General features: G+C 34.5%; 2 protein-coding genes across 4 annotated transcripts; one reads left to right on the forward strand and one right to left on the reverse strand.

The window, feature by feature from the left end:
• Nucleotides 1–10579: 10579 nt before the first annotated feature.
• LOC125207148 (uncharacterized) lies at nucleotides 10580–13783 on the forward strand. The gene is made up of 4 exons (XM_048106368.2): nucleotides 10580–10904; nucleotides 11874–12130; nucleotides 12630–13075; nucleotides 13292–13783. Exons 1-4 carry the CDS (start codon nucleotides 10807–10809, stop codon nucleotides 13550–13552), a joined length of 1062 nt encoding a protein of 353 aa, XP_047962325.1. The 5' UTR covers nucleotides 10580–10806; the 3' UTR covers nucleotides 13553–13783.
• A 1370-nt stretch (nucleotides 13784–15153) lies between these two features.
• On the reverse strand, nucleotides 15154–18452 carry LOC125208557 (glutamate receptor 2.8-like). 3 transcript variants are annotated; one of them, XM_089060590.1, is made up of 4 exons: nucleotides 18045–18452; nucleotides 16247–17972; nucleotides 15770–16169; nucleotides 15154–15689 (listed from the first exon to the last, which is right to left on the reverse strand). In XM_089060590.1, the coding sequence occupies exons 1-4, from the start codon at nucleotides 18307–18309 to the stop codon at nucleotides 15330–15332; spliced, it is 2751 nt and encodes a 916-aa protein (XP_088916716.1). In that variant the 5' UTR covers nucleotides 18310–18452; the 3' UTR covers nucleotides 15154–15329. The 3 variants fall into 3 exon arrangements, with proteins under 3 accessions (XP_088916716.1, XP_088916715.1, XP_088916714.1); XM_089060589.1 differs by lacking the exon at nucleotides 15154–15689 and having other exon boundaries at nucleotides 15889–16176; nucleotides 16286–16566; nucleotides 16636–17972; XM_089060588.1 differs by lacking the exon at nucleotides 15154–15689 and having other exon boundaries at nucleotides 15889–16176; nucleotides 16286–17972.
• Between the last annotated feature and the right edge of the window lie 3891 nt (nucleotides 18453–22343).

Genomic DNA, 22343 nt, shown 5'->3' on the forward strand with positions numbered 1-22343 from the left:
ATAATGCTCTATTGTTGGACACAAAGAAATAAGTAATGAAAAATTACGAGAGACGGCATAATGGTTTTTACCTCAAATATGAGAAACATATCCAAAATGTGTTAATCCTTAGACAATTCATATAGAACAGTTTCCAGTCACTAGTGCAGAATTTAAACCTCAAACAATATTGTTAAAAGACCTATTTTTTTTTGTCTCCAATCAACCTTACCCAACAAAATCCATCAGTAATATTGAACTGGGGACAAAAAATAACAGTAAAACTTCGCAACAGGCAACGAATTGAACTCACAAAGAATTTCTTCATGAAAAAGAAGATGAGAGAGAAATAGAGGAAGATACGATAATGAATAAACACCCACCATATCGATAATGAATAAACACCCACCCAATCAAATTTTTGCAGATGACAACCGTGAAGATTAACGCCAAAGGGTGAAAGAGAGAAAATTTATAATTCTGCGTACATAAGCTGAGGAAGATAGCTATCCGACGAATTTTGTAAGATACATATATCCCTATTTTGAAGCTATATCTGCGGGCTCTAGATGGGCTTTAGAAATAACACGGGCTTGTATGGTAAGTTATCTATAATACCAAACATTTAGAAATGAGTAGATAGATATCTATATCTTGACATTACTAACTTATCAAACGGGCCCTAACAGTTCTACAATAATAGAGTCATTTTGTCATTTTGTTACATTTCATAGTAATAGAGTCATTTTCTTTTTTAATAAAAGTCAACACATTTTTCCATAATACTTTACTCTCTTTTACTTTATTCTGTCTTCATCTCTCTACCTTTTTCATTTTCCACTTTACTCTCACTTTACTTAAATTCACCTAACACAATTTTTCTTAATCACAGTGCCAAAAAAAAACGCCTTCATTACTATGGAACGGATGGAGTAGTAAAATACTTGGTCATTTTTTTAGTTAATGATTATTTATATTTGGTTTCGATTTAATGTACTGTATTTGAGACTTTTTGGTATTTGAGATTTTTTGCAGTTCTACTAGGAGCATCTCCAAGGGGAGAGGTAAATGGAGTAGGGCTGACAATTTTTGACACGACACGATAATCCGACACGAATTCGCATGAAATTATTGGGTTTGGGTCAAGCCTTATTGGGTTCGTGTTCTTATTGGGTTGACCTGTTAAGAACCCGATAATTTCGGATTAGATGCGGGATGGATTCGGGTTACCCGTTAAGAAATGATATTATTATTTTTAAAAATAAATTTTACTTTAATATTTTAATTTCTTACAAATCAGGTTTAAATCGTATAAAATAGATTTTAATCGTATAAATTATATTGAAAAATAAGGCTTAATAGTGTAATATTAGATTTAATCGTGTAATATCAGGTCGTAATCGTGTAATATCAGGTTCGGGTCGTTATCGTGTCCTGTCAACCCAAATTATATCGTGTCATTAACGGGTTCGTGTCGGATGCGGGTCGTATTCGGGTTTGAAGGTAGCAGGTTGGGTTCGTGTTCGGGTTTAGAGTTTTCTTAACAGGTCGGGTTTGGGTTAGACCTTATTGGGCTGGGTCGATATCGGGTTGACCCGATAACGACCCAATCCACACGATTTGTCACTCCTAAAATGGAGAGGTAAACTAATATAACTACCATATTTACTTTTTTTCATGAAAAATCCTTCTATAAGGGAAAAGGTATTTGAGAAGGTATTATACCTTTTCTCATTTTGAAGAGGTATCTTTACCTCCCCATTCATGGAGAGGTAATTTTATAACTACTATATTTGTCTTCTTTTCATGAAAAGTCCTTCTCCAAAGGGAAAGGTATTTAAAAAGGTATTATACTTTATACTTTTTAATGCATTTTATATTATTTTATTTTTTAAAAATTATTTACTTTTCTATATATCTTTTCTCTTGAAATGTGTTATTTTTAAAATTGTATATTTCACTTTTTAAAAAGATAAATATATAATATATCTTTTATATATATCTTCTCTCTTTAAAAATGCTCCAAAGTAGTATATTTGTGTTTTACTTTTAAAAGTTTGGTTTTAGAATTTTGCAGTAATATGTAGTATGTCATGTACCACTCCACAATAATATTAATGTTTATCATAACTTTAAGGTTGTCAAATAAAACTAAATGATGTGAAAGATTATGTGACAATATTAAATAATAAGAAGATGATATCATAAAATTAAAGCTGAAGTAGCGAAATCTATGTATTAAAACGGCGTTGTTTTGTTGAATAATATAAAAGTTTAGGGAAATTGGTCTCTAAAATCATGAACTTTGCTTAAAATTTGGTATTTCCCATGAACTTTGAAATTGGTATATAATATCACAAACTTTGCATTTTGTTTGGTATTTCCCACGACATGTTTATTACTATATTTGACTAACTTACGAGACTTTTATCATACTTGACACAATTAAATCAACGTGGTTTTCAACGTGACTTTTTATGCTACATGTTATGAACTTAAAATGTGGTTTCAAATATTATCAAACATATCACGGTTGCCTATGTTAAATAAGATTTTGATGAAAATATCTTATTTGAGTGAGTTCGGGAAATACCAAACAAAATGCAAAGTTCGTGATATTATATACCAATTTCAAAATTCATGGGAAATATCAAATTTTAGGCAAAGTTCATGATTTTAGAGACCAATTTCCCAAAAATTTACATATATCTACTCCAATATTCCATATTGGTGTGGCAGATTTCTAGCGGGTCGATTGCCTTCCACCCAAATTTCGTGCTCCATGGCTTAAAGATGTCATCATCGACAATAAGGTCTTTGCCTTTGCAACTTTCTCTAAATTGCATGTCCGCAACTTCTTGTTAAAAGATTGATTAATTTTGAGGAAAGAGAAATTAAAAGAAAAAACTAGTATAATAAAATGAAAAGATGACATCAACAACTTAATTGAGTTTCATGAATCGAGCAATATTACACTGGAGAGAATGACGAATGCTTTTTATTGGACGACATCAAAAGACATAAGTCTTGCAATTCGGTTCCTTGGAAGAACCTATTAATCGACCGGTTATTGGCTAATCGAATTATTAGCGGTCATGGTTCTGCTTCCTAGTTTGGTAGTTTATTTAGTTGGTTAAACGATAATTCGGTTCGGTTTTTGAACCGACCGAATTTTCAGCCCTAGTCCACAATATATTAATGAGTCGCTCCAACTCCGAGTCTCAAGAGTATCTTTTTCTTTTGTCAAATATCATGCATATAACGCTCGATGTTGATAAACACGGGTTTTGCATATTTTTAAGGCTTAGATTTGGCTCGTTTTTAATGTCAATTATGCAAATTATGTTCTTAAATTGCATATGTTATACATTTTGGTATTTTGACGTTTTTGTTGATAAATGATAGAAAAAGACAGAAAAAATGTGCAAAAGTGTCAAGGTGCAGCAGGCCTCTCTTCGAGCCCATTCTGCCAACGAGTTTGAAGTTCAATCAATGCTTACTACATAATCCCTTCGTCCGACATTAGGAGTCTCATTCCTTGGCGGCACGAGTTTTAAGAATTGTTAAGAAAAGTTGGTGAAAAAAAGTTAGTGGAATAGAGATCTCACTTGTATATATTAGTTTAATGAAATGTGAGTAGAATAAGTTAGTTGAAAGTGAGACCCTATTACCATTTATGGTAAAAGTGAACCGGGATTTCTATTTGCGGATGTACTAAAATGGAAAAACAAGACTCCTATTCACGGACGGAGGGAGTATCATTCTCTTTGTCTTCGAAAGAGCTTCGCGTGAGTACCTTGAACATCTAAATCACAGTTCTGTGGAGAAAGTTATGGTCATTCTACGAACGTCGCGCAGTGCCGTCAACAGATGGCGGAAATTAGGCGAAAATTTAAGGAAGGAAAGAAATTGTTAGCAAATCTCTCCTAATAATTGAGGGGCTCGAATTTACCATCTTTCCCATCACTGGAGCATACTCTTTACCAATTCTAAATCTTTTTCAAGCGTATATATACCACATAACCTAATATTTATCTCAGAGTCTCCATCTCTATACTTCCTCCATTCCATATTTCACATATTATTCTTTCATTGGAACGAAGCTCTGCAAATCCAGGCAAGAGAAGACTGAAAATTGTATAATCCAACCTTGGATTTTGTTTTGTTTTACTTCATGTTTAGTACTTTAATTGTTGTTTTTACTCGTCTATGAATAGGAAACATCTTTTGTGGAATTTTTGGTAGACATGTTATGATTTTGAGTTATTTATTCAATTGTTTTTCCTTGTTAGCTCTTGTAGTTATTTCAATTTCTCTTGTGCTTATACATTTGTTTGTTTGATAATCTTATAAATGCATGTGGATTCTACTACAATAATCGAAAGATAAGTAGTTTAATTTGAAAGATGAGAAATTGACGTCTTTGCCAATAAATCGAGAGATTTGAGCCTTTGAATGAAGCAAATTTATCTTAGGAGCTTATAGGAGTTGTTGTCTTAGTTCTAGTAAGAAGACTTCGGTTCTAGGTAGCAATCTACAAATTGTATGTTTCGGGAGAAGATATAGTTTTACATATGTGATAGCTTAGTAACTCTAGAGACCGTAATTCAAGGAAGTCGATTGGATATTAGCTTTTGTTTGTGATTCCTAAAACTCTATATTTCTTAGCCTGCTTTGTATTATTTGGTTTTATGTCATCTGTTATCTGTAGTTTAATTAATCAACCCAAAATCTCGGGTCTCTAAATAGTTATATGACGTTTAGTACTATTGAGATTTTTTTTTGATAAAATCTGTTTATCAACATGTACGAAAATTGAAATCTAATTTATCAAATTACCCGAACACCGTCGGAACATATGCAATTGAGATCTCGTTGGAATCCTTATAAAATTATCTTTAATTTGATATATTTTTTGCGGAAAAATAATTTAAATCGAGAGTTACGTAAATTTAAAATTTTGAGATAATTTTGATGAGAGAGAATTGACATTAATAATGCCATTTAAATTTATTTAATATTTTTTTTAATTTAAATTATAATCTATGTGGTATTATTTCAACCACTAGATCTTATAATCTAATGGCTAGGATTTGATCTTAATTTATGATTGTTAATTAGTTAGCAACTGATCACTCCCGTTAAAAATCAGTACATCTATTTGATATCGAACTATTTTTGGTTTGGATTGAGAAATACTAGATGCTAGTATTTGATATCCGACTATTTTTAGTTTGGATTGAGAAATACTACGGGATGTTCTATACCTGTTATCAAACATGATAAGTACACTAAAAAACTTAAACTCGTGCAAATCTAATCGAATTGCTTTTTAACAATAGTTATGGTTATGGAAGTGGGAAAAGATGAAAGCTCACAAAATGGCGGAAAATAAGTAAACAAAAAATATAACGGCGATTGGTGATGTAGCGAATGACATCATAATTGATGAAGTTTGACCATTTGCAAAGAATTATGTTGCCGTTATATGCAAGTCATAGAAATTTGCGTTCCCAGCTTTTACGGATGACTCTTCTCCGTTAAATCACACGGCTTCTAGACTATGAGTGGGACCCACAATTGTATAATATTCTTAGTCTTATGTTTATCTTCTACCCTTTTGACCATTCTCAATTCTTGAATATTAATTCCCCTATGCTTTTCAAGATGGTTCGAGAAGCGAAGTATCTAATCCTTCTGCTGATGATACCATGTTTATGTAATATTATGTTGGAATATCAAAATAGCTTAACGCACCCAACACAGATTTGGGTTTGTCAATCAAAATTTCATAAATGTGACAAGATGTGGTCTACCCCTTTTGTCTCACTTGCAAGCTTCATCAAAAGGATAAAATTAATGAAATGCTAGCATACTATTAACATAAATCTTATCTAAGTATACATTGACACCGCTAATTTATCACCCACATTTCGTGCAATTGCTACGACGAAAATCACAGTAATTACTTTTATAAGCAAATCTATATATTAATTCGAATTTATGTGTTATAGATGATTGAATTACTTGACGCATTTACATTTCAGAAGTAGATAGTGAAATTGAGTAGCAATTTTTTCCCTTCGAAATTGACTCAAAGCCAGTAGTTAATTACTATTTGCTTTTAAATTACATTTCAGAATTCATACAAATATGTCAAAGCTTGATATATATATATATATATTTACAGCGGCACTTATTCATCGAAGTGTCACTTTGTTCCATTTACTAATATTTCCATTTTTTTTGGTGAAAAGAAGAGGATGACAAGATTATCCATGTCATGATTTGGTTGTTAGTAAATTGATTTTAAAATGGTGTTTACGTAAAATAAATTACGAGAACCTTAAAAATTAAAAATCCAACAGGCAACAGGCAATAAAACATAATTTAGTTTGTAAAATATTTTTCTTCCAACCAATAGATGAGGATTATTGTGAAACTATTATTAATCTTCTTTAATTTTATAGAAGAACAACCTTAAAAGTCCACCATTTGGCAGCTAGACATAATCATGAATAGAAAATTCAGTGTTGAAGACTAATCTAAGAGTTGAATTCAGATAAATAAATTAAGTTCCATTATATTCAAACAACTTCATTAAAAAATAAAGAGAAGTGTGAAACTGAAACTAGACCCTTCTCTTCTAGTAGTAGTAATAAAGAATATAATGCAGCTGTTTGGATCAAAGATGAGAAGTCTAGAACAAATTAAAGTATAACGAACCAACCATAATTAAGTAATATAATTACTATTCACACAAACTTTTACAACAGGTCTACTACCGTCTCTACATAATACTAATTACATCATTCAATTTCAATCAGAACAATAGGTATTGCAAACAATTTACCTGGACCAGCAAAGTTAATTATGGCTAAACAGAAAAAATATGAAAAGCTTGTTTTTTTTTCATTTCATACTAACCGGTCCAACTGAACAAAAATTACTTATAGATGATGTAAAAAGGGAGACAAAAAAAAGGCCACAGACATTGAACATAATAGGGTTAACTTGAAAATAACAATGAATTATTTAGATCAACATCAATTTTTTAAAGACATAATTGCATGTCCAATTGGAACTACACACTTTTGGTATCAAACCGCAATTTTTTGTTCATGGCTATTACTAGCAATTTAGAATTTTTTTTTTTTTTTTTACCTCAGATCGTACCACAGTTTTTTTTTATCTCACACGTCAATATTCCACTCAAACCTCAAAAATATGTCTCACATTTTATAATATTCTACAATTTCATTATAGTATTTTTTTTTTCTTCTAATTTTTGTCAAATTTTGAATTGCTTTCTGCCGCAGTAATACACATCACTTTGTTTTTGTGATTGATGTAATTGAGATATTGAAATGTCATTTTACATTTTTGATATTCAAATCATAGCTTCATCTTCGTATGAAAATAATTGTAGAATGAAAGTAAGAAAAAGTGATAAACTGACCGTCACTTGGTGAAGAATGTAATAGTACGTTTTTATTACGCTAGCCATTTCATTTAAAATGATCATATTTGTATAATAGGACTAATAATTTTGTACACAACATAAATATGCACACAATCAATGATTTAATGTCAAGCTTTTATTGCGTATGTGTTGGGTCAATCCGATAAATACACGATACTATCGGATTAGGTTTGAGTCGGATTTAAGTAGACTGTTAATAAATAATAGGAGTAGTACTACTAGTATTATTTTAATTAGGTTATCAGTTTTTTTTACTTTTCATTTGTCGCCTCCATATTATTCCTCGCTTTCAGTGCCACGACCTCCACTACCCTGCCGTCGTCGGGTACCTGAATCATTTCGTGTTCGTATAGTTATCATGTCATTATCATGTTATGTTGGGATTGTGTTGTGTCATTCTAAATAGATTGTGTCGCTAACCGGTTCGAGTTGTATGTGGGTAGTTCAGGTATGAATGTACAGTAGCAGTTAGGATGTATGTTCGAAATGAGAATTTCCTTAACAAATAAATGTTTTAATTTGCTCTTAAAAAACTGAATCATTATTAAGTTGATCCAATAAAGATCTAACCTTGCTACTAAAAATACCATTGGCCTAAGAGATTTGGTTTGAAATAATGGGGTGTGGTCATTTAATCCATTGTTAGAGTATCTTCAATCTTTTACATCAAACACAATCTTATTTTAATGTAAATGTTATATTAAATAGTAATTTTACTTTAACCATTTATACTAATATTTAAAAGAATATTCTCTATTTTTTTTACTCACAAAATTTGAAAAAGTGATTTGAATTTTTTTAGTATAAACTTAAAGATAGATGTATATTTTACTTTAAAATCAAAATGAAACTTTGAGTATTACTGAGATTAATTGTCTACTCTATTTTAAGGTTAAATGTATTATTGAAGATGGTCTTAGGACTATGAGTGATCTTAATATGTGTGTAAGAAAAGTTTACTTGCATAGATATTAGAGTTTATTATACTATTAATAATACTCCGAATTAAATCTGTTAGCTAGGGCTCAAGCTCAACTGCTAACTTAAATCAAAATCTGAACCTTTAATTATTTCATTATTTAAGAGTATAGTATAAAAAAATAATTATTGTGTATCTTTTCTATTAAAAATTAGGAAAAGTATTTGAAAAAGTATTATACATTCTCTAAGAGTATCTCAAAGGGGAGAGGTAAATGAAGAAGTAAACTAATATAACTACCATATTTACTTTTTCTTCATGAAAAATCATTCTCCAAGGAGAGAGGTATTTGAGAAATGAGAAGGTATAAAACCTTTTCCCATTTTGAAGAAGTATCTTTACCTCTCCATCAATGGAGAGGTAAAATCATATAACCACCATATTCACCTTCTTTTCATAAAAAATCATTCTCCAAGGGGAAAGATGTTCGAGAAGGTATTACACTTTATGTTATTTTAATGATTTTGTACTATTATTTTATTTTTTTTAAATGATATATCTTTCTATATACCTTTTATCCGGAGGTGATTGATTTCTAGAAAGGTATATTGCACTTTTTGGGAATGTATAAACATGATATACCCTTCTCATTTACCTTCTCCCTTTGGAGTTGCTCTAACCATAAAAAGATATCTTTACTTCTTATTTATACAAAATGTAAAATGTAAATCATTTTAGTTTGACCCTTTTAAATTTACCCTTTTTCTTTTAAACATCTCTATTTTTTAAGAAAAATATATTTATATTTTGAAAAATTAAATAAGGATTGTACATTCTCAATTCACCTATTTCACGTGCAGATGCTCTTACAGTCTCAAGACTTTAATATAATGTCTCATAGTCGTGGCGGCCAATGTTCAATACCTATTTATGCGTATGTATTTATTTGCTCAATACAATAGAAAATAATACTCAACCCGTTCTATGGTAGAGTTATTTAATTATTTTGTTACATTTTATAGTAATAAAATTATTTTTATTTTTTTTTAAGTAAAAATCAACATATATCTTTTCAGTTACTTTATAATCTTTTACTTTAGTCTCTGTTTATTTTTCTATCTTTTTAATTTTTATAGTTATTTTTTATTTATTTAATTCAATTAACACAATTTTCATCTTTCTATCTTTTTCATTTCCTACTTTATTCTTTATTACTTAATTCACTTAACATAATTTTTTAAAAATCGTACACTAAATAGAAACGTTTCCACCACTGCTCAAGAGAAGGAGTAATACTAAGAGCATCCACTATAGGAGCGGCGCGCCGGCCGCCCCGATCGCGGCTTAGCCGCGGCGGTCTACTGCGGAGGACGCGTCCGCCCCGGAGGCGGACGAATTTGGTGGGGCGGAAGGGCATTCGCCTCGAATGCGGCGTGGACGAGCCGGAGGAGAGAGAAGCCCCGCGGCGGTCGCCGTTTTTCATTTTATTTTTTTTAAATTTCGATTTTTTAATTATTTTTTTTACTTCTTTTAATAAATAACCCACCCATTTGTTTTTCACTCCACACCCATTTTCACTCCACCTCCAATTTCACTCAACAGAATTTACCAAATGCACGGGAAAGACGAAGATTCACCCATTATTTTTAGTCCGATAATTTTAATTCTAATTGAATCAAAATATACAAAGAATAAAAATAAAGTGAAATGTGACTAACAAAAGTGTCCACTGTTGCTGCGGAATTTTTTTTTTTGTAGCTGTGAACAAATAAAAAGTAGCTATGAACAAAAAAGAAAAAATGTCCACTAAAAAGTGTCGGCGTACAGTGGATGCTCCAATGACTATAAACAAAAACATCACACCATCCACAATTCTACATGGATCAGAGTCAAGAATACTCAAATATTTTATTACCGAATTATTTGGCCGCTGCTCTGTCATATCACAACGTTGCTCAGCAATTCATTGGAAAAAATGCAGTCAAAACAATCATCTCTAAAATATTATTGAAAACAAATTGATATCAAATAATCATCTCTAAAATAATATTGAAAACAAATTGATTTCCGTTTAATCTAACGACTAGATGACGTCGTTGATGGCGGCCGTTTAGATACTGTTAATGTTGTGTTAGTCCATTATCTCTCATCGATTCTTGTCTTCTTCCTCAGTTAAAATTCAACTCTAATTTTTAATTGCATTTGCAGTTGAATTTTCGCAAACGCATACTACTTTTTCCATCCACTTTACAGGTAGACTCCGCGTTTCTATATAAGAGGCTCATTGGCTGCTTCTCTTCTTGCGCTGCTGTGAGATAATTTGATTTCCACACGATTTGTTTGCTTGGAAGCTACGGTATTTGATTCGTGAATTCGATTTTGCTATTTGTGGAGCGAAAAACAAGGTTTTTTAAATTTGTTTGAAATGGAGAGAACGAGAGTGGTGGTTGTCGGCGGCGGAGTTGCCGGCTGTGTGATGGCGAAGGGCCTTCAGGATCAGTGCGATGTCCATCTTATTGATCCGTAAGTTCTACCTCAACTTCATGTTGTTTCATTCAATTTTGCTTAATTTCATTTTGATTTTGCTTTGTGTGTTTTATCATTTTGATTGTTGACCTTGAGGTTTTAAAAGGTTATGATTATGGAAAATATGTTTCATTTGTTGATATATCATGTTATTTTTATTAAGTTGTGAGTGTGGATTAGGAATGGAGTAGGGAAAGTGGTGTAGGAGATCCGCTCCGGTTTGAATATGATGGAGAGGAATCAAAATAGTTACATATTCATGAAATAAAAGTATCTCTGTTTGACAAATTTTTGAGTGATATTTAGCTGAATAAGGGAATTTAGTTTCAGCTGTCTTCTCACTTGTGAAGGATTTGCAGTAAGACTAGATATTATCACAGCAAAAACATTGTTTGTTACTACTTTGTTTAAAACTTTGGTGATACGAATCCTATATCGGTTCCACATGAAAGTGGAATAGCATATAAGTGGGAGCCAACCCTTTGCCTTTGACCATGGTTTTGGGTTATCTGGATGGCTTATGGAAAGGGGCTACCTGGAGGTGTGACCAAAGGGGTGTTAGGGCTCCCTAGCTTATATGCTTATCATTGGTGAAAGTATGAAACACAAGCATGTCTAATTTTGAAACTCAGTGAGAATTTAATTCTTAAGCATGGCTGAGACTTAATATTTACCCCAAACAGAAAATGGACAAGTTAGATGGTCATTTATTGTACCTATGTTTAGTTTGAGGAGGGTCTAACATATCTTACTAGAAGGAACATAAATATATAAATTTTAGGATGACTCGCATCAAAAGTTCCTCTTATGATGCAGATCTATCAACAAACTGGATAGTTGGTGTCGGATTATAGATGGCGCCATCTGTAGTTTCTTAGAATGTTTTGCTTTATTCTACTGAAAGTTTGATTTTTGAATCAACATACTTCTGTTTTTGGTTTATTTGATTGCTAAAACTTATTTCAGGAAGGAATATTTTGAGATTGCTTGGGCAGAAATGAGAGCCACTGTTGAGCCATCTTTTGCAGAAAGAACAGTGATTAATCATTCAGAGTACCTTTCCCAGGCTCATATTATTACATCTGCTGCAACTAACATCACAGAACGTGAAGTTACAACTGCAGACGGCCGTTGCGTTGGGTTCGATTATCTTGTCATTGCCACTGGTCATGCAGGTGGTCCTGAATTTACAAGATCCGAGAAGCTCCATAAGTACCAAGGAGGTAAAAAAAGTAGTTTAACTCGACAATAGAGTTAGGACCTTCGTATTTGTACTAGGATGCATTCTGCACTACTCTTAGGCTTTAGATGTGATTTCTTTATTTTGTTACTCTCTGTTGTCTGGGTAGGTCTTCATTGAATACTCTCATCTGTCCGTGACATGCCATCTTTTCCTATGTTAATATTGTCTTTAGCAATTTGCATGTTCGAATGATATTATACAGTTCTGACTGTCAACTATCATGATATTAAAGGATTCCAGTATCTCCAAATAGCTCTATGTTGTGTGAGCTACCTTTCATATTTGCATGCTTGGACCGTGTTTATTGTCTTATGATAAATGTCAGATGTGTTTGTCTTGTAAAGTATTTGAGGTGTGATTCCCTTGGTGGAATCTGAATTCACTGAAAACTTTTCACTTTAAAGAATGCTATATAAGTAAAACAAGTATAAATGCTGCTGGGTTATACGAAGCTCTGAACTAATCTTATTTCTCTGCAGAACATGACAAGATAAAGGCAGCAAAATCAGTTTTGGTCGTTGGAGGCGGACCAAGTGGTGTAGAACTAGCATCTGAGATCATTTTTGCCTATCCCGACAAAAAGGTAACTTTGGTGCACAAAGGGCCGAGGTTGCTGGAGTTCGTTGGAGAAAAGGCTGGAAAAAAGGCACTGAATTGGCTCATTTCAAAGAAGGTGGAAGTCATCTTGGGTCAATCTGTCGACTTGGAGTCTGGATCAAATGGTGTTTATCATACATCAGGTGGAGAAACAATCCATGCTGATTGTCATTACCTTTGCATCGGAAAGCCACTTGCTTCGTCGTGGCTGAGGGAGACTTGTGTGAGAGATAGCTTAGATGTTCATGGAAGGCTAATGGTCGACAACAAGTTCAGGGTTAAGGGTCACAATAACATTTTTGCTATTGGAGATATCACCGATGTTCCTGTAAGTCCATCTTCTTCCTTGCATCTCTTTCGATCCTAGGATCAAGAACATCAAAATATTAGATTGCACTATTTGACTGAGAAAATAGTGAAGGATCTAAATGTAGCAATGGACTTGCCGACTTGCACAGTTGCACTCAATCATTTAGCAATCCTTTAAATGATGAACGGCTGGCTTGATTAATATACTGATTTATGCTAATCATGTAAAATATAGGAACTCAAGCAAGGATACTTAGCTCAGGGGCATGCTGCAGTTGTTGCTAAGAACGTGAAGCTGCTCATGAAGGGGCAAAGCGAGAGCAAGCTAGCCACGTACAAGCCAGCTTCAGCATTTGCGCTGGTTTCACTCGGTAAAAAGGAGGGAGTGGCACAGATGATGTGCTTAACTTTGAGCGGGCGCATTCCTGGCATGATAAAATCTGGGGATTTGTTCGTTGGGATGGCCCGGAAGAATCTTGGCTTGAAATCGAATTAGGGTGGAATGAGTTGGGGAGAGTTGTGAGTTATGGTTCATAAATATGAAATTCTTCAAAATCATTTTTGTGTTGTTTCTGTCTTCATATATGCTGTTTGAGTCTATATTTGATGTATTCCATTCAATGTAAGGTGTGTTTGCGTTCTGTTTTTAGCGTCTTTGATTGAGTGATTATCACGTGGTTATGTGATGTAAGTTACTATACAAAAATACAAATTTTGCATTTATATTGGTATTTTGTCTAAATTTAAATTGCGGTATAAAGATGATATTAAACGGCACTCCTATTCGCAGATGGAGGGAGTACTATTTTAGTAAAATAATGTTGTATTTTAGTCTAATGGTATGTGTTGCGTTTTATATTGTGGAGGTGTGAGGACCCTAATACACCTTATAGGATTGTATGCACATGATCAACACAGATTTAATCTTAAACGCAGAACACAGAACCACATGAAAATAGTTTATTGTAGGAGACCATTAAGGTCATTGTTACTTTATTATTAGTTTAATATGGTATTCTGAATCTTAAAATGACCTAGTTCATTTTTAGATTATTTAGTTCATTTCAAAATTCGAAATTCCTATAATGAATTAAAAATGGTCTAATTATAATTTTATATTCTCTTATAACGGCCTGCATTATTTGGTATTGTGTTCAACATTTAAAAGGTGTTCTGCTTTTAGCACGAACACCTTTGACGGAAAAAATAAGACAATAATAATTTCGTTATCATAATCTCTTTTTGCCATTTTTGAAACGTGATTTGTTTCTAAACTTATGATGGGGCATGTTTAGATTATTTTGTTGCGCATCAAATGCCATAGCATACTACTCCCTCTGTCTCATAAAAGATGTTTTATTTTTCTTTTTAGTTTGTCCCATTAGAGATGTCACATTTCAAATTTTAGAAAAAGTTTCTTCTCACGACAATATAAATATTATATTTTCTCTCTCCACTTAACATACAAAATAAAACTTCCTAAAATTTCGTACCATCTCACAGGTGCGACATCTTTTGTAGGACGGAGGGAGTATAAGTATTTACGAAGGGCTAAATTCAAGCAGAGTTAAATAAGAAGAGTATCTTTTTAGAACACTTTCTTAGGAAATCTGTCACATTTTATTCCTTTGACAGTTCCGAGGATTCTACTTTATCGGTAGTTAGAATTGAGACGGGCGGCGCCGCCCAAACACTCCGCTGTGGTAGGTGGTGACAGTTGCCGTTGCCGCCATTTTTGTCAGGCTGAACTGGAGTAACGGACCGGACTTATAATTTCGGTTTAAAAGAGCTTCTGCATACACTCAAAAGCCTCATAATCTGAGCCCATTAACAAAAAGCGGCCCAATTAAATGAGTAGTTATATAATCCAACGTGTCCTTTCCTAAATTAATTAAATAAATAAATTTATCTTCTTTTTTAAATAATGTTTGACACGTAAATCTGAAAATAATTAACCTTATAAATATGAGTTCCCTTTAATTTTATATTATAATGTGCTTCGATTATTCATAACTCAATTCCTTGCCAATTACTACTTCCTCCATCCAGTGGACAGCATAAGTTTTTGTACAAACTTGACTAAGTAGGATAAAAAAAATGATTGAATTAATTTCAAACGAGTTTTTGGAAAAGAAATCTTCTACATTGTAAGCTAACAAATGCTACTATACAGGCGAATGCTCTTCTCCACACACACATACACACAACACATAATAGTTTATCTTTAAGATATGGGAGTCATTGGTTCTGGAGTGGATGCTGAAACTCTTCCTCTAAGGACTAAGAGACTCCTCTGATATGGTACTACCATCTTTCTTCTGATAAAAAGCTCTAGCTAGATCATGAATCTTGAGCTTGGTAGAAGCAGCAGAGTTCAACATACACCGATTCTCGTACACGAATTTCGACACAAATATAGCTAGAGCCAAGGATGATGAGAGACCAGCTACTAGAAAGAGGCCTTTGAAACTATCTGCACTGAGGCTTTTGGTGTTCACTGTTGCTCCATCACTGCCTCTGCACCTTCCTTCTTTAAACCATTTTCTTGAAATCCTCTCCATTTCCTCATCCTCTTTCAGCCTCAGGATCGCCCTTGAAACATCAGCAACTAGTGGCGAGCCCTTCGGAAATGCCTGAGAAAGAGGACATGCCTTTGAATATTGATTGGACGCGTTGAAGCCTTGAAGGATATAAATATATATATACGACTTACAAATCCGAAACCAGAAGTCTGGTATATTGGGCCAATCATAGTATACTTCCTGCAATATTTGGAAAGAAACATCCTAATGTAAGGGAGCTCATCAACAATGGCAGCCACTCCTCCATTCCTGCTACCTTTGGAGAGGGCGACGTCGTATTCTTTCAGTGTTCTGTAGCTTCTGAACTTGGAGGTATCGAAATTCATGTTTCTCAATAGTCCGGTGACAAAGGAGCCATACTGGTACCCGATGTAGTCACCCTCCTCGATCAGATCGTGGATGTCGGTGATGGTAGGCTGAAGCTGCTGCACAGTTAGCATTGATGTCAAGCTTGCTGTGTAACTCGAGCTCAGAACCAGCACCACAAACATCCATATAATCACCACAAATCTTGTTAAATTGCCAACAATTCTCTCCCCTGTGACAGTCAGTCACTTCATATTTACACAAACAGAGCTCAATTGATAATGAGATTGAATTAAATATGCGGCTTTCTGTGTGCAAAAACAATGGTTGAGAAGGCGAACCAGAAGACAGTTCCAACTTGTTGAAGAGGAGGACCTTGGAATTCCTCGTTCACGCGATGCTCAAGAGCCCACACAACGAATCCAGTGAAGAAAAAGCATGCTCCGGCTGCTAGCCACAGCCCCGTCGTGAGAGGTTTCATGAAAATCCAAGCGTTCCTGCTGTCGTTGTCCTTGATTGGGACGATGACAGCAACGCCAGATTCTGTGTAGGGGAAGCTGAAATCGAGTAGTTCCGATCTGTTTGCTGTGATGGTGATATCTCCGACCACTATATCGTACTTCTGTTTCAGACATTGGTTAGTGCTTACCAAACAATCTAAAAGACTATGATGAAGATAGAAAATATAAACCTCAGAAATGGCTTCCAAATTAGATTTCAGGTTAGAAATGTCACTATAATCTCCATCTTTCTGGTGATCAACATATTCAATGGGGAAAAACTCATATGGTATAGCATATGGTAGCAATTCCATCACTTGTTTGAAAACATCAATGCAAAAGCCAGTTGCTTCAACAATATTTGTTTCTGAATTCCTCTCTGTTTTGGTAAACTCAGAGAATCCACCACTCCTCACAGTAACTCCAACTTTCAACCTTGTTCCATTTTTCGGAACCTCCGTGCCTTTGGGCACAGCGACTGTCCCTCCTGGCCATAGCACGACCCCAAGGGCATCTTTTTTGGTCGAGTAAACTGCATTCGAATCATCTGTGATCAGCTTCTGTGAAATGCCGTAGCTTTCGGTCCAGAATCCAACTCTATTTGCTCCTGAACCAACAACATTCACTATCTCAAAGGCAGATGCCTTCAACTGCCCGTTGCTTAGATTGAAATTGCCACTCAACCCTCTGAACTCATAGTTTCTGATCATATGAACAAAAGATGGATCACTATTTGAAGTTCCTATTGCTTCCAAATCTGTCAAATTCCATCTCTGCATAAGTTTCTTGAACCGTGGGGATGCTACTCCAACACGTTCGAATGCATCAGCTAACGCTGTTGTGATATCATAAGCCCACAGCCCAAAAACATTAACTTCTGTTCTGTCCATCTCCGGATTCTCCTCATGGAACCTCCTTCTCCATCTCTTAGTGAAGCGGCTAAGTTCACGAGATCTAGGAATGTAAGGCCTCACGCCAACTATGCCTTGCATTGCCTCAATGGTTTCTGAATCAACAGAATCCAAACCAGTTATAATCCAAGCATACCCCTTGGCCAGCATCCCGGCTTCTTCAACCATTTGGAAGAACCGGGATGCAAGATTTGATAGCATAACCACGATGAACACCTTTGTTTGTAGGGTCTTCAATTGCTGTAGTTGTTGAAGAAGCTGATGATGTTTGGCAGGAGTTACAGCACTTAGTTTTGACAGTAAAACATTGTGGTTTAACATTTCTTCAGCCAAAACTGGTACTAATCCACTCCCATAATTGCTGTCTTCATAAACTAATGTGACTTCCTTCCAACCAAAGGCCTTCACAATTGCTGCAGTTGCTTTGGCCTGGGAGGACGAACGCCACGCTGATCTAATAAAGTACTGCGATTCTTTAGATGACAGGATCGGGCTCATTGGTGGAGATATTACTGGAACTCTCACTTTGTCGCCTATATCTATCACAAAGTCTGCTTGAACGGATCTCTGAGGCCCAAGTATGGCCATTACTTGAGTATTCTTGAGTAGTTCTATGGCTGCAAGAAAGGTCTAATGAGGAAAAATATAGCAGAGAGTGAAATAGTATGGATGAGAATAAGATTTTTTACCAGCAGAAGCTGCAGCAAATGCATCAGTGCCGGAGTCCCTGAAATGAGGCACAATCATGGCGGTGTGGTCACGGTTGGAGTAGAAATCTTCGATTGCCATAGAGATGCAAGACCTGCATATCTTTCCAAGAGTAGTGTGAAGATCAAGAATGGCACCTATATCAGCCTTTACAGCTGTTGCATTTCGACAGTTCAACTGAACAACGCAAAAGCTCATGAAGATAAGCGTAAAAATGCAACAGAATCTTGGTATCTCCATGAGCATGTACACTACACAACAGTTGAAAGAATAGACAACTGTTGCATAGAAGAAATGATAGAATAAAGCAAATTTCAAACATCTCTCAGTATGTGGACTAAGAAACCTGCTGTTCTAATGCAGCTTATTAAATATTTACCTTGACTTCAAGAAAAACCTGTTCAAATATATTGAATGTTGACAAAAATGCATAACCAATTAGTGTGGCCCATGTTTCAAGAAAGATAATTATATTCTTAACAGAAGCGACTGCAAGCTTATGGTCTTCCCTACGGCATTACATAGGAGAGAGAGAGAGGTGGAAATGATGTGACAACAATATTCTATCTGCAAGTCAATGGAAACAACATAATTGAGTAGAATTTTCATTTGTGCTACATCTGCATTTTTGACAATTTAACCAAACAATGCAAAAGCTCTTCAAGATAAGCATATAAAATTAACAGGAAGGATACAGCAATTGCTGAGTTTAAATATTTAGTTTGATCTTATTAAATTGAAGTAGTTTTACCAAAACGAACTCAACAACAGAAACTCCATACCTATGAATTATCCTCAGGAATTTTTGATTCAATTATTGAGAGCTGAACAAAACCTCTAGCAAGATCACAAAACCAGAAGCCTTGTGTTCAGATCAATCATGGTAGGAGGCCAACATATTAGCCCTTCTTCATCACACCACTCAAAAGCCTGAAATTGAGTTCATAATCTGAGCCCAATTAACATAAAAGCAGCCCAATTTATTGACACATAATTTTAGTTTTTTTAACAGAATCTATGCATGAACCTCTTGCACTCCAAATTAACAATTTGGTGTTGAAAAATTATAAGTACCCCTTTTAAATATAATGAATAAAGATAAATATAATTTCCCCTTTTATTTTATATTGTAATGTGCTTCCATTTAATAAAGTGTCTAGAGGTGTAGTATTGTTATTGCAATGAATCGTGTACTGGGGGAGTCCAGTTTGATAATATTCTCGAGAGGTGTTCAAGAAAGATTTTATTATTTAGAAACCTAGCCAGTTGGAATTTATTCCATAATAATAAATAAAGATTTTGAACTAGACAACTCTTGGAAAAAGATATTAATTAATTTAAATCAAATAGCAAATTTAAATTAATTAATGGATATTTATATCTTAAACATGAGAAATAATAAATTAAAGAGGTAAATCCCGGATTACTCGTAATTTGGGATTGGACGGGCAGTCAATATTATTATACTATAGTGGATGATAATAATATTCTGTTTGGACTTGTACTAAATTGGGGCTTAATTTAATTAGTAAAAGACCAACAGGTTAGGCCCAAGTCCAACCTCCATGGATTCCTAATCTGGCTCATCATAACTCTATATAAAAGGAGATTAACAGTTTTTTAACTCATTAATTTCGTTCCCCTCCTCTGTGAGTGGACGGTTTCTTCAGTTCTTCACAGAACTGAAGTTCTGTATTCTTTCTAATAAAGTCATTTTTGATTTTGACAAGCTTTGCCCACCCAAAGGTCATTATCTGAGTTCGGGATACAGATTAGAAGGTTCGTGGTTGAGTATGAAGAACATCACTAGGAGAAGGCGCAAAATCGTCGATTCTTCGGAGAATCTGTTCGGTAATCCTAAACCGTAGAATATCATGAATTAGGGTTTTAATTCCTTAAGCATGATTTATGTGCATTTTTCTATTCAATTTATTGTTTAACATGTGAGTAATTGATCCCATAATCGATCAAATAAATCTGTATGCATGATTTATTTATTTATAGATGACTTCCGTTGTGCAAGGGGCACCATACCCCATTCCCAGTAGTCTCATCAAATTCTTTATTCTTCTTATTATATTGCATGTATAATTGAAAATAAAATGTCCATTTTTTTATTTACTACTCCATCCGTCCCATAATAGATGACATAGTTGGAGAATGACCCCCGATTTTAGGAGATCTTATTTTGCGTGTTATGTGGAGAGAGAAAATAGTATATTTATATTAATGTGAGGGAGAATTTTTTCAAAAAAATAAAATGGAACATCTTTTGTGAGACAATCTAAAAAGGAAAGTATGTTATAGGAGGAAGAGAGTATCATTTTATAAATCAAATGTAATTTTTTAATATGGAGTTTTGAGAATTTTTATTAAGAAAAGTTGACTTAGAAAGGCAAAATGTTCTTGGAATATCTCGTGAAAATATTTTATTTAGAATATTTAGTGATTATCTTAAGATAAAAAAATTTTAAGAAAAAAAGTTTTTAGCAATAATTATTAGAACATTCACAATAGGGAGAGTCTTCTCGAAAGCCTTCCCAAAAATTCACAACCCTCTAACAACCCTCTGTCAGAGTACTCCCAACTTCCCTCCAATTTAATTATATCTAGAGAGAGAGTTTATAATCGAAATAATAAGAGATGTGAATAAAATGAAGTGCAATAAGTTGTATATATGGAGTTGAAATAAAAAAAACAAAAAGAAAAACAAAAGTCAAGATTGACTATCGAGCGCCCTCCGGCCATGCCCTTCCCTACGGCGTGTCGCCTTCGTAGGCGCTGGTGGGGGCGCCGTCCGCACAGGATGCGGGACGACGCCCCTATTGTGATCGCTCTTAAACCACGAGTTTGATTAGGCTGTCGCTAGTCCCACTTGATTTGAAATAGCACTATAAAATGGGCTAATATGCCTAATTAAAAAAAAAAACTCAAATGCCAGTCATCACTAACCTATCACCTCCTCGCCTCTATAACTGAAACGTCGATTTGCTCTGCGCGAGGACGACCGCTGATTGGGTGATAAGAGTTTAATCTCTTATCAAGTAGGAAGATATGAAAAAGTTAGAAAAGTAAATATAGATAAGGGCTAATAGCCTTAAAAATTATGAACTTTCACAAAAGTTTGGTTTTTCCCGTGAACTATAAATGTTGCGTTAAAAGTCAAGAACTTTATCGGGTTGTGTAAATTTCCTGGAAGACCCGACCCGGTATATTTTCGGCCGAAACTTATCCTACATGGCTGCCGGAGTTGTGACATGGGATATCGTCTGTCAATACACAAAACGACGTCGTTTTTACACGCACAAAACGACGTCGTTTTGTGCAGTTTCTGTTAAAAATTTAAATAATCAATTAGGGTTATATGATTCTTCTTCAATTCCTTCCTCCCATCACGAAGTCCAATCTGCAATTTCTCCCTCTCGTCCTCCTTCTCCAGCTGCAATTCCTCCATCCCGTCGCAATTCATCCTCTTCCATCTGCAATTCCTTCATCCCGTCGCGATTTCGTCTTCAATCAAATACAAGGTTAGATTTAATCGATTGTTAGATGTAGGGTTCGAAATCGATTGTTAGATGTAGGGTTCGATTTCGATTGTTAGATGTAGGATTTTCGAATTTAGGGTAGGGTTCGATTTCGATTCAATCGAACTCGAATTGACATGAACTTTATTGTTTGTTAACTTTGGATTGTAAACTGATTCAATTTTTGCAAGGCCTCGATTCAAGAACTCGAATTGACATTAACTTTCGATTTGTGCTTCACAATTGGCAGCTTTCAATTAGGGTTCAAAAATAAATCGATTAATAGAATCGCATGGGAGCACTTGAGCACTGGTTTCAATAATATACATGAGAGGGATTTGTGCTTTTGATTTCAAGAACTCGATTTCGATTGTTGAGCACAGATTTGAGTTGAGCGCAGATATGTTGAGCACAATTAGTATTCATTTTGCAGATTTGTTGATTTGATTGAGTTTGCATTAATTTTCAAAAACAAGTCGAACAAATTGAATTTAGGCATGAATTGAACACGTATTGTTGATTCGATTTTCAGTTGCAAGTTGAATTATTTTTCATTTGAGTTGAAATGCTTTCATTGGCCATAAGTTTGTAGATTTGTTGAGTCTCTTTGAGCATAGATTTGATTTGATTTTCAACAACTTAGTTTGAGCATAAATTTGATTTGATTTAGGATGTCCACATCGTCGTGTAATATGAGCCACGGGAGTTGGCCAAGGCCCGAAGTCGTGGTTCGTAATCACGGAATTGAAGCTGAAG

The sequence above is a fragment of the Salvia hispanica genome, chromosome 6, assembly GCF_029641045.1.
Source record: "Salvia hispanica isolate PSC_SH4W2 chromosome 6, Shi_PSC_v1, whole genome shotgun sequence".
NCBI lineage: Eukaryota > Viridiplantae > Streptophyta > Magnoliopsida > Lamiales > Lamiaceae > Salvia > Salvia hispanica.

Bases quoted from the DNA above. Each gene is read 5' to 3' on its own strand.
- LOC125207148 (XM_048106368.2), top strand. From the start codon at position 10,807: ATGGAGAGAACGAGAGTGGTGGTTGTCGGCGGCGGAGTTGCCGGCTGT. The intron at 12,131-12,629 runs GTAAAAAAAGTA...ATTTCTCTGCAG, and splicing joins GCTCCATAAGTACCAAGGAG to AACATGACAAGATAAAGGCA. The intron at 13,076-13,291 runs GTAAGTCCATCT...TGTAAAATATAG, and splicing joins GAGATATCACCGATGTTCCT to GAACTCAAGCAAGGATACTT.
- LOC125208557 (XM_089060590.1), bottom strand. From the start codon at position 18,309: ATGCTCATGGAGATACCAAGATTCTGTTGCATTTTTACGCTTATCTTC. The intron at 17,973-18,044 runs GTAAAAAATCTT...CCTTTCTTGCAG, and splicing joins ATTTGCTGCAGCTTCTGCTG to CCATAGAACTACTCAAGAAT. The intron at 16,170-16,246 runs GCATATTTAATT...CACAGGGGAGAG, and splicing joins GTTTTTGCACACAGAAAGCC to AATTGTTGGCAATTTAACAA.